The sequence below is a fragment of the Embiotoca jacksoni genome, unplaced genomic scaffold (assembly GCF_022577435.1).
Source record: "Embiotoca jacksoni isolate LCO1_2020_lvr unplaced genomic scaffold, fEmbJac1.0.p SCAF_17, whole genome shotgun sequence".
Taxonomy (NCBI): domain Eukaryota; kingdom Metazoa; phylum Chordata; class Actinopteri; family Embiotocidae; genus Embiotoca; species Embiotoca jacksoni.
In genome coordinates, this window is record NW_027185307.1 from 2326299 (window position 1) to 2342523 (window position 16225).

Here is a 16225-nt window from a genome sequence, read left to right on the forward strand (position 1 = left end):
TAGTCTGAATGTAATTTAGTTCATTCTGTAGTTGTATTATAGCAGAAATACATTTTCTGTGGTTGATCCAAATTGCCAAATGTAGTTACAGTTTCCTGAGTTGAACTTTAGTTTCACAAGAACCAATGACCAAGTTTCGCAATGGTAAAAGTTATTTATCTGCATTGTGCTTTTGGTTTAAATAACAGAGCCAAAGTCCCAGAAAGATTTAACAAATGAATCTGCTGACGCATCAGAAGAGTCTCATATTCGCTCGTCAAAATCTGCCATCTTCAAACCAAAATCCCACCCTTCCAGGATGTCATTGATTTTTTTTTTTATGATTGTTGTAAACAAAAATATTAGATTTTTCAACATCTTTGCACAAACATTGTGATGTCATTTGTGGAATTTTATGTGATTGCAGAAATTTGCAAGTCAAGGGAAAACAAAGTCTTACCTAATCGAGAAAGGGTCATCTGTCTTGACTTGACAACAGGCATGTTGAATATCACAGAAATTGCTTGAAACATTTTCTTTCTCATCTTTTTTTTCCTTCTATTTTCTGAACTTAAAGAACCCAGTTATGTCTTTTGCGGAGCTTCTATTGAGAACATTTTCTGCAGAGAAATTGCAGGAATTCTGCAAAATTGCAAGTTCACATAAATATTGTGGGGATTGGTTGAATTGTATTAATTATTGCGATCACCAAACAATTTCATGCAGGGACTGAGAAGACATGGTTCTGTACAGGAAAACATTCCACCTGTTCTCTGTATATATAGTATGTAGACTTTCAGTCATTAATGTGCTTGCAAATGCAAAAAAAAAAGAAGTTTCCCTGAACTAATTCAGAGATTTGCAAGGTGTGCTCTTGTTTGACTTGGTTTTGATCATTTCTGCACTCTAGTGGTCAATAAGAAAGCTGTATATTTGATTAAGGTAAGCTTCAATAGCCAGAAAAGCATAGATATTAGATTTATCTGTACACCCCATATTATATTCAGTGGCAACGTTTTAAGCATCCACCTTATTTTAGTTTTATGTACCAGAAGTAAAGAGACATTCCACCTAAAAGGGAAGATTGAGAGGGACTTTAATTTGAAATGGATACAGGAACTTACGACTTGAGGCCAACCAATGGTGACTTCAGTAGTCATCAACAGAGCATTCATTCGGCTGACCAGTTGTGTAACTTTGATCTCTCAATCCCTCAGTGGCATTTTAAATGGCTGGCCCAGTATTGCCAATTTAGTGACTTGGTTTCCAGATTTAGTTAAAGTACACATAAAGGTTTAACAATTCAAAAGCCTTTTTACCAAATAATCTGGCTCAGTAATCTACTAGTTGGTCAGAGACACTGCATCATTTCTGCTCAGAAGGTTCAGGGTAATTCACACATGGCAGTTTAGGCCACTTAATCATTGATTGGAAAGTAAACGAGGCACGTTCAAAGCTCCCGATGCAGTTTATTTATTAACACCACAGCGTCAGAGATGTTTGGAGCACATTGCTTTTCATCAGTGACGTTAATAAATGAATTACATCGGCAGCTCAATGTATACATAATTTACTTACACTCCCTCCTCAACATGAGTCCCGTGTTTGCCTTCTATAAAACGCAAGTTTTGACTCATGATTGAACCGCAGTGATTCTCATGATACCTGAGGAAGAGTTATTTATAACATTATTTCCCTCTTACCAAGCCAATTTAACATCATCAGCCTGTGGAGGCCAACTCATTGTACCAATGATTTGGTGATTAGAGCCTGAACCTCCCAGAGAAGTAAGTCAGTTTTATAAAGTCTGGATGGTGGTGCCTTCTTCAGCCATTAGAAACTGCACTACAACAGTTTAAAAGGGAATAAAGAGTTGGTTTGATCGACCGTGATTGATGTGAGCTGTGAAATAGCTTCTAATTTTGGATTCCTCTGACTTTACCACTGCAGTGCACTGCACCAGAGTTGCGCCTGCTCTTGTGCTGCAGCAAGGATGGAAACAAAGCCCATAGTCTTAATGGGCTGCATGTCAGTGTCCATTTTAAACTGATCCTGCTGTCCAACAACAGAAATAGACAAATATGTAAATGAGATACACTTTTATTGGCAATTGCTGAATTAAAAACAGTAAAAGTGAGCACAGATAGAAGCAACCAGATATAAATGAGTGACCACATCTGACACACGGCAGAGTGCAAATTAAATGAGATGATGTAACATGATGATTTGACATTTAGCCACTTTTTGTGCAGACTTTAGCTACTTTTGATTGAAAGTAGTGGACGACACTGACACCTCTGTTGCGTCCAGTTAAAAACTTCAATATAATAATAATAATAATAATACACTTTATTTGAATAGCACATTTCATACAATAAATGCAGCTCAACGTGTTTCAATATATGTGGAGAACTTTAAACGTTCAGTAAAAAAGTGGTTTGCTCTGTATCATGGTGTGGCCATGACTTTGAACTCACCCATTCAAATGATTTTCTGCAAATCATAATGATATTTTAGTAAGGTGTCAAGTGTCCTTTTTGATACATTGACTGTGATTGTGCAAAATTGACACGGTAATAAACAGAGAATTAACTGAGACTTTGTTAAACACTTAAGAGTAGAGCTGGATCTGTTTAATTATCCAAACCGGCTTTAACATGCTTCCTGAAAAAGAATGAATCTAACATGCACACAAGTGAGTGTCCAGCCAACCGGCAAATGGCTTCCTGTGACCATATTTGTTTGGATTTTGTCCATCTTTTGTTGTTTCTTATTGTATTATTCTCAAAAACATGTTTTCAAATGTTTGTATAATAACCAAAAATGTCCTCGTGTAAAAACACAGTAAATACAAATAATAAAGTGTAATGATTAATTTTCTTTGCAATTCGTTAAGTTGTGTTTGGAAACAGAAACAGTGAGGAAGCTGCTCCAAAACTGTATTATGTTTGAATTTGCTGATATAAATCCAAAGTATTTATTAAATCAACTGTTTTTAATCCGTAGATTATGTGTCTGTTTTTTTTCACATTCTGGATATTTTCCTAAAAGTATATGTCTTTCCCAAATATTAATTCTAAAAAGCGGATGTACATGTAGTCCCTTATTACAAACACCAACACGCAGACGATGGCTGACGTGTATTAAAATGTGAATCCACTCGGTGGAGTATCTTTCTTTTCACAGTGTAAACAGAAATCATGATGACATTAAAAGGGTTTCCCAGAAACATTAAGATAAAACTAACCATAACGTTCAGGTAGATGAATGGGAAGAAACATTTTGGAAATATAAATACGTTTGTAAAGCTGGAATTTGTGATGTGACACAGTTGCTACATAAACAACACACCACAGGAAATTATTATGGAACAGCTCCGACTTTTGAGTCTGTTGAGGTGTTCAGAGTGCTGCATATAAAAACTCAGCTTTCTCATTCATTTTAATGTGACTGGCCACAGGAAACACTACAACAGCCAATCAGAGTATTACAATCACTAAATTCCTTCGACAATTAAACTAATGTAATGGTTCAATTTTTTTATTGTTGTTAAACAATAAATAATAAAATCAATAATTTTGTCTGTATTTTGCTGCTTCCTCTACATTCCTCTTACACAGTCATCACTGTGATTTCCCCGTCGTATCAGTATATCCTGAACACAGATGCTGCGCTGCCAAGTCGGTGTGTGTGAACCGAACAGGCCAGACAGGAGCTGTGTTCAGAGGCTGCACGGCTACAGTATGTTGGGCTGTCAGCCAATCCATCGTCCTCGGTCACGCACGCACGCACGCACGCACGCACGCACTTCTATGGTACTTCCTCTAGCTGGATGACTTATCACGGACGGACTTGAACTCACTTTAAGTGCGACAGGCTTCGACCTTCAGAGTCAGACAAGACGTTTCTCTGCTGGCCGAGTGGTAAGTCAGCTCAGTCGAACATGATGCTCATTCTCTCAGACATTTGCCTTTATTTCACTTCCCTCCTCTCAGTTTATGGTTAAAGACTTTGTTTTCGAGCTTGCAGAATTCATCAGCTCTTACATGCTTCCAAATATTTTTAACAGCCTCAGTTGTTTTCTTTTACATTCATACTAATATTGTTAAGGTTATGTTTGATGGCAAACTTTTCTGTTTGTGACAGATTTCTCTTCAAACATTTCACATGAAGATGGCGCCTCAAACATTCAATAATGAAAGCAGGTACAACGCGGACGGTAGTAACAATCTGCGAGCTCAGCTGTCCGTCCTTTACTACTTCATGTTCATCTTCAGTGTCCTCATCAACGGGCTGGTCCTGGTCATCATCCTTCGGTGAGTGAACCAACTAATCTCTAGACCTGAATGAAACAACAGAGTTCAAACAGCACAAGTAATTAAAACAAAGACATCATAAATTCCAGGTTGTACAAACAAAATGTAAAAAAGTCTCTTGGTTCCCAGAAGCCTGATTAGAAAGTCTTCACATCAGGATTTACACTGGAAGGATTATTGCATGAACATATCAGAGCATTCATTTTTCAGGTTACAAGATATGAAAAACTTTATCTCCTGCTTCAGTCATAGACAACGTCAGAGCTGCTTGTATCCTGAGTAGAAGTAAATATGTCTAAACTCTGTGTTCCTCAATGATCTCATCCCACACACAACACGACACATCACCCAGAACAATCACAACTTTTTGTTAAAGGAACAACCTGTTAATTCGGTCACATACGTAATTCTGCTGGCAGACCCATTAAAGCAGATTGTCAAAGAAAAATAAGTTCTTGTTGTGTTGCTGCAGGTGATCTGATTTGCACAGTGTATTCCGGTCCTCCCTGTATTCTGTTTAAAAAGCTGTGACGAATCTAGACTCACGACTAATTCTTTTGGTTGAAGTTTTGCAATGAAATATTAAATAATAACCAGAAAAAAACAAATATTTGAATCGATTTTTCTGCAGAATTTAGCCACATTTTGATGAAAAAGTGATGAACCACTTTTTACTTTTGGAGAACAGCATTTGGAGTATTGGAGTAAAAATGCTTTCCATGCAGTTCCACATGTTGTTTATCTTTAAATGTCCACGCAGCTTTATTTCGAACGGTGAAACTAAAAGAGCCCTTAAACAAGAGATCTGTGGGGAGAAAAGTAGTGTCAGCAATATGGACGACTGCTGTGCATGTTAATGAATGCTGGTTAATGAATAACTGGCACAGAGCGGGTTAATATGGCCAGATGTGCAGGAAATGCAGATTATTGCTCCAGAGAGGAGGTTTTGTATTTTTTTTTGTATCGTGAAGCTGATAGTTTAAAAGACGTTCTGTGTGGATTCACAGAGTAAATATTGTTTGTGTTCTTATGTCCTTAATCTGAGATGGATATGCAAGATGTACTACATCTCATCAACTAATCAACCTGACATATGTTTTCTTGCCAACTGTGTGTGGTCTAAAGAGAACATTGAAGGAGGGACTGACTCGAAACATCCTTGTGCAGGCTTTTTATTTTGTTAAAAACATCAAAGTTCTAACAGACGTTATTTTTTTCAGGATTAAAGAAATATGATTGTTTAGGTCAAAACTGCTGTTTTGTTTAGGGACCTTGGGCCTGCTTAACGTTACAGAACAACGGTGGAACTATTTACAGCTCTTGAAAAGCTGAACTGACTAAAAAGACAAGTGTCATAATTACTATGGTCGCTAATGTAATGTAATGTAGAATGTAAACAGATGTTGTTTTAGGGCCTCCTGGGAGAACAGTCTCAATTTTACAGTGCAATGTTATGACTTGGTCATAAATTGAGAGTGTAAATGCTTATCACCATCACAACGAGAAAGATAAAAGAGAATTGCACAAAGCTGAAACCGGAAGTTGCATCAGACTGATGTTCAGATTTACCTCACAGACACTCACTGGTCCACAGAGTGAAATATAACTGTCAATAATGGCTTCACCCTTACACTCTTTCTCCAACACCTTTTGATTTGACCTCCTGCCAGGTTTGAGCGGCTGAACACTGCGACCAACATCTTGCTGCTGAACCTGGTCTTGTCCTCCCTGATCTTCATGAGCAGCCTTCCCTTCGTGGGAGTCTACATGCAGCTCTCCAACTGGATCTTTGGCAAAGTCATGTGCAAGGTTGTCGGCAGCATCTACTACCTGGGTTTCTACAGTTCGGTCCTCTTCCTGACTCTGCTGGCCTTTGACCGACACCTTGCCGTTGTGTACTCCTTGGGCACGTCCCGATTGAGGGGGCGTGGCTACGCGGTGGTCTCCTGCGCTGTGGTGTGGCTGGTCAGTGGCCTGGCCTGCATCCGGCCTATGATTCTCCACAACACGTTTGAAGATCTTATGGAGGACAAAACCTTGTGTGAAGAGTATCCTGGTGACCTTCCTGGTATTAATGTGAAGCAGCTGAGAACATCTGGATTTTACCTCCAGCTATTCCTTTTCCTGATCTTCCCTCTGGCTGTTATCATCTACTGCTACATCAGGATTACGATCACTGTCATGTCATCCAAGATTGTTACCAAGTTCAAAACAGTCAGGCTGATATTCATCATTGTGTTTTTGTTTTTCATGTGCTGGATTCCCTTCAACATTGTGCTGCTGATGTCCAATGAAGCCACTAGCAGGCAGGAACAAGAGAAACTGGGTTATGCACTTCAAATCACCCATACCATCACCTACATTTACTTCTGCATCAGTCCCGTCTTCTATACGTTTGTTGGTAAAAAATTCCAGAACTACTTCAGACAGCTGCTGGTGAAACGCTTCCCGATCTTAAAGAGGCACATTTCTGTCAGTCAACCCAGCAGAAACGACATATCCACCAAAAGTACACCCAATGAGCTGTAGGCCTTCTGCTATCTGTTTAATAAAACACAATTTTACAACCAACTAAATCCAAAGCTGTGTATGTAAGTTTGTCTTTATTTGGAACTGTCAAGGTGAAGATAAATGAAGTGTGTTTAGAGATAGCCTACAGTCAGATTAAAGGTAAAAAAAAAAAAAAAATAGGTGCAACCCATACCGTCAAACAAATGTGCTATATAACAATTTATTGAGATGTCACATGCTTTCCCACCAAAACCTCAATGACCTTTATTTTAGTAAGTACTAATCTCCCCGGAGGAGTGAACACAGTGTGATTTATATTTTCACAGCCACAAGAGGATGGAAGAGATTAGTCTGCTGATGCACAAGTACAACCCCGTTTCCATAAAAGTGGGGACTTTATTGTTGATTTTATTGTCTTATGAGAAATATATGCTCATTTTGAATATGATGCCAGCAACACATCTCACAAAGGTTATGACAGTTGCATACAGAGATTTCTCGAAATCTTTTAATAATATTATGAACTGTAGATGATAAAATCCACAAATATTTTGCCATTTTACGTTGAGGAACATTATTCATTTGATATGTTGTCTTTGGTCTATTTTCAATTAAATATTGTTTTATGTGATTTTGAAATCATTGCTTACTGTTTTTTATTTACATTTTAAACAGCGTCCTAACTTTTTTGAAAACGTGGTAATAAAATCTTCGACTGCTCCATTCTGATTATTTTCAGACACAAACCAAACGATGTGTGCTGGATTTTAAAAATGCCGGAGGTATGGTAATACTGGGAAGAACACCAGTGTACTCGGACAAACAGTGATGCTCAGCAGTGAAAGCCCCAACCAGGAAAGTTCTTCATCCTCCATAAAATACTACCGGTTGGAGCGGGAGCTTATAACACCTCTCCAGATCTTGATTGAGACCCGGCGGGCACACAGGGGAGTCGATTGCCTGTTTAGTTTTGTTCACCAGGTTTGTGTAATTTTTTTCTGCGAGGACGCTGTTCTGCGCTCACATTACCTGCACGTACCGGACTTTTATGTGGTTTTGATACTAATTGAACACTATAGTTTATTTTGGCTCTTGGACGCATCAACAAACTTCTTTTAATTTGTATATTAAATGTTTATATCTTTCACCTCCCGGATATTTCATGAACAATACATGTTTTTTTCAAAATATCCTCTTACAAAGCGTTCATTTTAGACAGCACTGGGGAAGAGTTCAAGTAGAAGGTTAAATACATGTTTTTCAAGGCCTTGTTGAAAGAAGACAACACCACCAGACTGCATTGCTGATCTGAACAGTTTCCCACGTGACAACTAACTGGAGCATGTTAAAAATAATAAATAGTAATAATAATAATAATAGGTGGGTAAAAAGTGGGTTCATGGTATGGAAGCTGTTACAGTTTAAATTTTCAACACGTTAAATACCTACAAAAATAATTGCTTACAATCTGATTAAGGCATAGTTGTCTGCTTAATATTCATATTACACCATAAACATGTTCCTGGTAATAATGCACAAATAAATACTCTTTTTTGGAGAAGTAGTTGGTGCTAAAAGAATGCTGTCGTAAAGATCTAACAAAAATGCTAAAAGATCTAACATACATACACATACAGTTTCCATCACGTCATGTTAGTAGCCCCAGCAGCACGTCGCCCTGCACTGTAATTACAAACATGGAACATGATAGTTTGGCCACACTCATTTAAAAGATGAAGCATGCGGTTGTCCCCGGTTACCTGGTACTTTGATGGACACATCGAGGGATGACTGACGGGAACAGAGGGTTCACTGAAAGGTTTTTACTGATAAAATGTTCTTCATGAGAATGCGGGAATTTTTTCACAGATTAAAGTCACACAACTTTTTTTTTTTTTTACAAATACTAATCTTTTTGAATTTGTACACATACACTTTTATTATGTTTGAAAACAAGTTTTTCTACTTTGGAGTTATTTAATCAAATCCCTTTCAAAATCGTATTGACCCCAATTTGGGCCGATACATATTTAAGCACTTGTGATTTGCAGTAGAAAGTATACAACAGTTCATCAAACTAAACTAAGGTTTCTATGCTTATGTGCACTTTTCTTCAGGATTACGTCCAAAATACATCCAAGGAAACTCAGCAGGGTGTCAGCTACTAATGCTACTGACTGTTGTGGAGTACAACTTTTTGTGTGGCAGGTCATGTTACAGGATAGAAAAATACAGAATAAAAGAACAGATAAACAAAATAAAAGCTGTTATTTCAGAGAAGTTTCTACAGGTGTGAGTCCCTTGAATCTGCTCTTTACTTTAACACTAAAGAGCACGTATGACCTGAACTTTAAAATAATCTGACTAATTCTAAATTTTTAATTAATCCTATCATTTATCAAATTGGTGTAAACAACATTATTCAGCACTCATTACGTTCTCTAAGTCTGGCCATGACTTGGCTCTGTGTGCAGATCACCTGCCGAGCCGCCCTCGTGCCTCAGAGCCTCATGGCACTGCTAAATTTCCCCTTGTACGCTGCTCGGTGATAAATTGTAACCAAGGCTGACATTTCTGCCATTCTTTCCACTGGAGGAGAGAGGAGAAAAAAAAAAAAAAATCAAGCTGTCAAGAATGAAAAGGGGCCTCAGCAGAAAGTAACGCTATCAGGTAAGACATTTCTCCCTCCTTTTTCCTCTGGTATCTCATGAACAAAGTCAAGGCCAGGCTCACATTATTACTGCACCGGGGATGATTTAATTAAAGCTGTTGTGTAAACGGGAGGAGAGGAAGTGGTGTCCTGTGCAACAGACTTTCAGCAGAGGCTGTGGGAGGTGAGTGATATTTTTAAATGATTAAGAGCACCGCGGAGCAAACACACCTGCTACCTGCAGTGTAATCCAATATCTTCAAGGCACAAAAATTTGAGCTAAACATTATTTATAGTTATTGAAAATAACTCAAACTACAGGTCAGCTACTGTGTATGACCTGCATGTTAACAACAGGCTACCAGCTCACCGTTACAGCAACTCCTCAGTAGCTGCAATGATTAATGATGTAAAACACACACACACACACACACACACACACACACACACACACACACACACACACACACACACACACACACACACACACACACACACACACACACAGGACCAGCGTGCTCGCTGTGGTAGCTGCGGTGCTCACACACTATGAAAAAGAGGACAGTATGTTGTAAATATTTGCAAGAAAAGGTAAAAGGAAATGCACTCATTGCAGATATTATATGCAGACACGATATACAAATCAAATGTAGAGAGATTATATATGAAGCCAATGTGGTTTTCCAAACCTGAGCTCGTATTGTGAAATCTTTTCAAAATCTTTGTCAAAATCTTTGTTTTGTCCAACCAACAGTTCAAACAACTAGATTACTCATCATTATTGCGTAAAAGTATTTCATGAACTAAATGCAGGAAATGTTTGTGCATAAAAAGGACTGAAATCATTAACTAGTTCTCAAAACAGCCACGTTTTCTGATAACTGTTGAAACGCAGATTGTTTATGCTGTTCAGTAGTTAAATTTGTTACAGTTATAATGTGTCATTTAAATACAATCTAAACAATGTAAGATGGTTTAAATCTGAAGTACAATTTGGTTTGTTTAGGCTGCTTTAAAAGCTCTTACTCTTCCTTTTCTGTTGTGAAAGTCTGTGTTTTATAGACAGGTTTACTACAATAATTTTTATTATTATTAAAGATGAGTGTCCGTTTGCATTAATGATGCACCGAATTAGATTTAAATCAAAACATATTTTTCATAAACACTTTGTGTCAACAGTAAAGATAAATAAGTTAGGTGTTTTCCCCTGTAGCAGTTCTAATGCAGGAGGATCACTTAAACTGTAAGATGAGTGGTTTGTCAGTTGGGTGATGTGCTGGAACAAGTCTGATCCACGGCAGGTCTAACTCCAACCCTCGGGACTTAAAGGATCTTCTGCTACCAGATACCACAGGACACCTTCACAGGTCTTGTAGAGTTCATCCTTCAGGCTGTTGAACATCATGTTCGGTCACACCGTGTGTACAGTAGGACTTTACATTTGTGCCTGTTTAAATCATAACAAGTCAAAGTGAAGGCAAAACACATCTGAACTAATTAAGATATTTAGTGAACGCTGCCATGCCGAACCTCCTTATGGTGTGTTTGTGGTCGGGATCAACTGGTGGACCGATGGTGCATCCGGAACCGGGGTCTGATCAAAAGGAATACATTACGACACACGACAGGTGGGTATGTTAGAAGTTGTGACACTTACAGTCAAATGACATTCGCTGCTTTCATCCCCTTTAAACACAAGCCTCAGTATGTCGCTGACAGTTTGGGAATTCTGCGGAGAGTGTTTGTTTCCGGACACACGCAGAGTTTCAAATATGACTACAGCAGCACAAATACACTGCCGGGAGCAGATGATGACTGTTTCCTAAGTTGGACTTCGGTTCCGTTTTCTTTGTGCAGTGGACATTAAAGAGATAAAACATGAAGTGGCCCAATTACTTGGTGTTTTGGACGGAGGCACCAGGGTAGAACTGGTGGTAATGGATTATTAGTAGCAGACATTAGTTTTAATTTGATTTTTAGAATTGGAAGTTTATTGTAGTTCAGCCATGAAAGAATGAACCAGATTCATTTATTCCTCTTTCCCTCTGGTGCCATCTCTCCTCTGTCCTTCTCCCTCCTATTTCCTCCCATTGATCCAATCACTGCGTGTGTTCAGGCCTTCTGTTCTCTTTCAGAAATCGTCCTTTCCCTTCCTCTGGCTGTCACCCACCGCTAACCCAACTACCACCAGAGGACCAGAGAGTGTCCCAGGGCTGGCTCAGACACTCTTGTTCAGAGCGCTCTGCCAGGATCTGCTCCAGCCTCAGTCACACCATCCATTCAGCCTGCGGGCCCTTTTCTGTACCCGGTGCAGTGCTATTCCAGGTGAAGTGGTATTTTTCTGCATCGCAGGTGGCTTTTCTCCATGCTTGTGCTGAGTTGCAATTTTTGTGGATCAAATCATTACATGGCACCTACATGGGTGAAATGACACAACAGGACGTGTGTCAGTAAAGATGCGCAATGTAGGTGTCAAAGTTGCGCCTTGCGCCTCAGCCAGCTCAAACCAGGTCAAAGTGCATCTCAGCCATTCAGTGGGTAAGAGCACATATTAACAGACCCAGATTTCCATAGACAGGTTTACTACAAATTAATTTAAATTACATTGCACACAGAGGGGTAACTATTTAAAAGCCTTTTCATCTACTCATCTGGTTTAGTAATCTAGCTGCCGTGCAAGTTCACAGTGACACTGCGTCATATACTGTTGTATCTCAAATTGTTGTCCCCAATTGTTTTCCCCGAGTCCGTTGATAGAAGCAGTCTTTAGGCATTTACCGGTCTTAGTTGATTTTTATTAAGCGTAGTTTACAAGACATCTTGGAGAGCCCAACATCAACCTGAGGTCTCTTTGTTGGATTCTAACTTCCCCCTTTCCGACACATACACTTATACTATAGGAAGAGGCGTTACCTGCAGTGAGGCGGGAACATTTGCATAGTATGTTTGTCTCAGTACTTTTCCACTGTCCTCCGTTTGAACCACATCCCCCTTTTGATCTGATAGTGAGTTGCACCCTACTGTGACCCCAACGTGATAAGTTCCTGCATAAGCAATGTGTTCTACAATGCTTACAGTCAGTATGTATTTTGAGCTTCTGTGCTAGGATATGTTTACAATAATACAACATATATATATATATATATATATATATATCACATCATATCACTTACATATAGGTTGTACCATCAACTACCAATCTTAAGGTGTAGACAAAAGGCTGTGCATGTAAATGAGAGTGATACTGCTTGGCCAAACCAAAAGGTCACAGTAGGAGGTCTGCAACCTGTGGGGTCACATACTGTTGTTCTTTGAGGCATTATCAGATGGCTGTCTGGAGGACTCCAGGGGGTGAAGGAAGACAACCCCCACCTCCACCAACCAACAAAGAATACATCAATATACATGACTTTTGGTGGAAGACAACCAACGAGCATACAACATATGAGCCCTCATATGCACTAAGCAGATCTATATTCCACAATACACGCAAACGGTTTATGGCAATTTACACAGCAGATTAGGTCATTTAATTATTGATTGGGAAAGTAAATTAGACACACTAATTTTAACTAGTTTAAAAAAAGAGCAAAACATAATGCTGCTAAAACATCATACAAGTTTAGCATGAAGAAAAAAAAAAAGAGCTGAAAGATGTAGAGATTTGAACTTGTTTAGACTTTTATAGGTAAACATATGTAAGATATTTTATCATTAATAACCCTCACTTGATGTACATTTTTGTACAGGCATGAATCAAAAGGATAAAAGGTCCCTCAGAGACAAAAGCACGGGGGCCAGATTTTCATGTAGCACCTCTGGGAACAAGTCATCACAGCCGTCAGGGAGTGTGGCCGAATCAATCAGTGAGCCGTGATCCGGAGGGATCGGAAAATCACGGCGGTCGCCAATCCCAGCTGCTCCCTGTGTTGTCATTTCTCCAGCAAACGTGTGTCCCCAGATTTTCAGTTCACATGTCAACAGGCCTGGCCTTTTTGTCTCTATTACAGAGACAGAAATGTTTTGACAAAGTGTCAGATTGTCGGTGTCGATCATGTGAAGTGAACTCTGATGTTACCATTTGTATTGCAGCAGCAAAATCAGTAATGGCAGTGCTGAGGTGCAGTTGCCTTTTTTCAAACTACAATAAATTACAGCAATAATGATCCACTCTTATATATGGAAGGTGTTTAATATCTTAAACGAAAAAGATAGAAATAGTACACATTGAAATATTCCAATCGTTACACATTACTTCCCTTTTTTCTTTTAATCAGAAGATGGTGGCACGATAAGGTTATAAAACTTCAGAGAGACGGTTAATAAAAACAGGAGGAAGGATGCGCAGCAGCAGCGATAAAAGAAGATACTGTATATACAAATGATTTTCTGAACTTGATATTTCCTTGTTGCCGATTTAGTCCCACATATTAAATTTTGTCGGTACATACTTTTCAGAAACTTTAAAAGAGTACTCAAGTTGTAATTCATAGTTTAAAGAAAAAAAATAATTAAAATTGATGCTGCAGAACCAGAGATATTGATAAGTGTTTATTTTTGCGTATACCCAAGTCTGCAGAAAAGATTTGAACTTCACTTAACTGGTTTTCGTTTGCTAATTTTTAGATTACTTATTCCATTTGCTTGCTGACACACAAGGTAAACTAAATTAAACATCGCCAGCGCCACAATTAAGAGCTTGATCCTGCAGCGACCGAGAGCCAGTAAAACTAACTCCAATCATTGGTCTCAAACTTATTTGTGTCATCACATTTGTGAGTCAGAGACGGTGCATATGCTGAAAAAATGTTTCATTCTCGGTCATTTCAGGTGAACAGGATAATCTCTGAGCTTCGTACATTCACGTTCGAGCAGCATGACATTCATGATATACAGCAACACGAGTTTGTGGTCAAACAGATGTTTTTTTCTGATTAGGTTGTGTTGAAACTGGTATCTTATTTCAGAGGAAAGTGATATATCAGTGGTTCCTCTTTCATGATCATTTATGTTGTGTAATGTCTACACTCCCTAACTGGCTCAACGACAGTGATGATGCAATTTATGTTTTCTTGCTTCATTTTCTCGACATCTGAGCGGAAAGGCTCCCTCAACACTTATGTTGTCATCTGTTCTGTAGTATTTGGTACTTTACCCAATAACAAGGGCATATGCAAACAATTATTTCCTGTTGTTCGTGTTATTCTCCCAGTGCTGTGCAAAACGTATTGTGTTCTGAATAAAATCTCTTCCCATATGAGAAGAGGAAGAAAGAAAATGTAACTATTTGCCAAAAGTGTTGTAAAACTTTGCTCTCTGTGGAGATCGGCTGAAGAAAGAGATCTCTCTTGCTTCACCTTCATGCTGTGTTTCATTTTTACTTTTTAATAGAAGTGTCAAGAGGCTCTCAGGGGTCCTCCACTTGTGGGGAATGAGAATTAATTGGAGGATTAGAGCTACATGCACCCTGCACCCTGTCTTGACTTATAACATGGCTTTGGGAGCTGCAGTGCTGCTTCTTCTGACTGCTGACTTTGTGTGTTTGAGTGAGACAGAAAAGAAGGAGCATTAACACTCCTTTGATCTGGTTCCACTTTTACTGTACGTGTATGATTCATGTTGCTGTAACGTTTCTGTTTCTGCGTTGTATTTTTGGGTATATTCTCTGGGTCCATATCTATGAAGCATCTCATTCTTCATACTGGCCAAAAAAAAATCTTAATATGAAACATTTTCAGCTCAATTTAGCAGATGGAAACATGCTGTCCGTTTACAGGGAAAAATACAGCTTTACAACTATGACAATTCTGTCAGAGGCAACATATTTAGCAGTCATTGATTAACACATGTCTAAATGTCAGTATGCCCCACTAAACCCCACCCGGTGTTTTGGGCGTGTGAGGTCAGGTGATTCTCATCAGTTGAGGTGTTTGGCCTCATTATCCTGCTGCAGTATCAATCCTTCTGCCCAAAGATGCAAACCAGAGGGTGAAGCATGTCTCTGCAGATTGGAGTGCTGCTTCTCTTTGGTTGATTGAGTCACTTTGGTTCAGAAAACCCTTGAATATTCCCACTACAGTGTTTCATATTCTCCCTCCTGTTTGACTCCTTCCATCCACCCTGTTACTGACACAGAAGTCCAACTTGGATGCATCAGTTCATAAAACTTTTTTTCCATCAGCCACTGATGCCACTAAAATGTTGGTTTGTCTTTGCCCACCTCAAGTGTTTTTCCTCTTGAGAAGTGCTTTAGAGACACAGCTCGTCCTCGGCGAGAACGACTTGACATCCTTCTTTTGACAAGACTTTTGTTGATTCCAGTCTTGTGTGCTTTATTTATCAAATTCTGTATCTGTGATGAAGTTGCTTTTCCATCTCCCAGTCAACAAAGCTTGATGTATTGATCTTCTGATGCAGTGCTCACTTTTGCTCTGCTTTATGGTGCGATCACACAACTGATCCGACTTTTGCAATGACATGTTTGAGCTTCAAGCTCTCCAAACAGTGAAGTGGATTAAAAAGTTCCTTCTGGGGACATGATAACATATTTAAATAGCAAAACAATATAACATGAAATATATATATAAACAAAACGGTGATATCTCAACTTTATTAGGTCACATCTATTTTTTTCTTTTATTCTTATTTTACATTTCTTTATTTATTAATTTAAAAGATATATAGTCCTGATAGAACAGAGATGTTTCCAGGTAGAATATGTGTAATATGGATTTTTAGTTTTACAGTGTAATCTAGAACACATTGAGAA

The 16225-nt window shown here is 38.8% G+C and overlaps 1 protein-coding gene across 1 annotated transcript; it reads left to right on the plus strand.

Moving 5' to 3' along the window:
- Positions 1–3836: 3836 nt before the first annotated feature.
- Positions 3837–6871, plus strand: LOC138199215 (C-C chemokine receptor type 3-like). The gene is made up of 3 exons (XM_069151152.1): positions 3837–3902; positions 4126–4295; positions 5966–6871. Exons 2-3 carry the CDS (start codon positions 4147–4149, stop codon positions 6822–6824), a joined length of 1008 nt encoding a protein of 335 aa, XP_069007253.1. The 5' UTR covers positions 3837–3902; positions 4126–4146; the 3' UTR covers positions 6825–6871.
- Positions 6872–16225: the final 9354 nt, after the last annotated feature.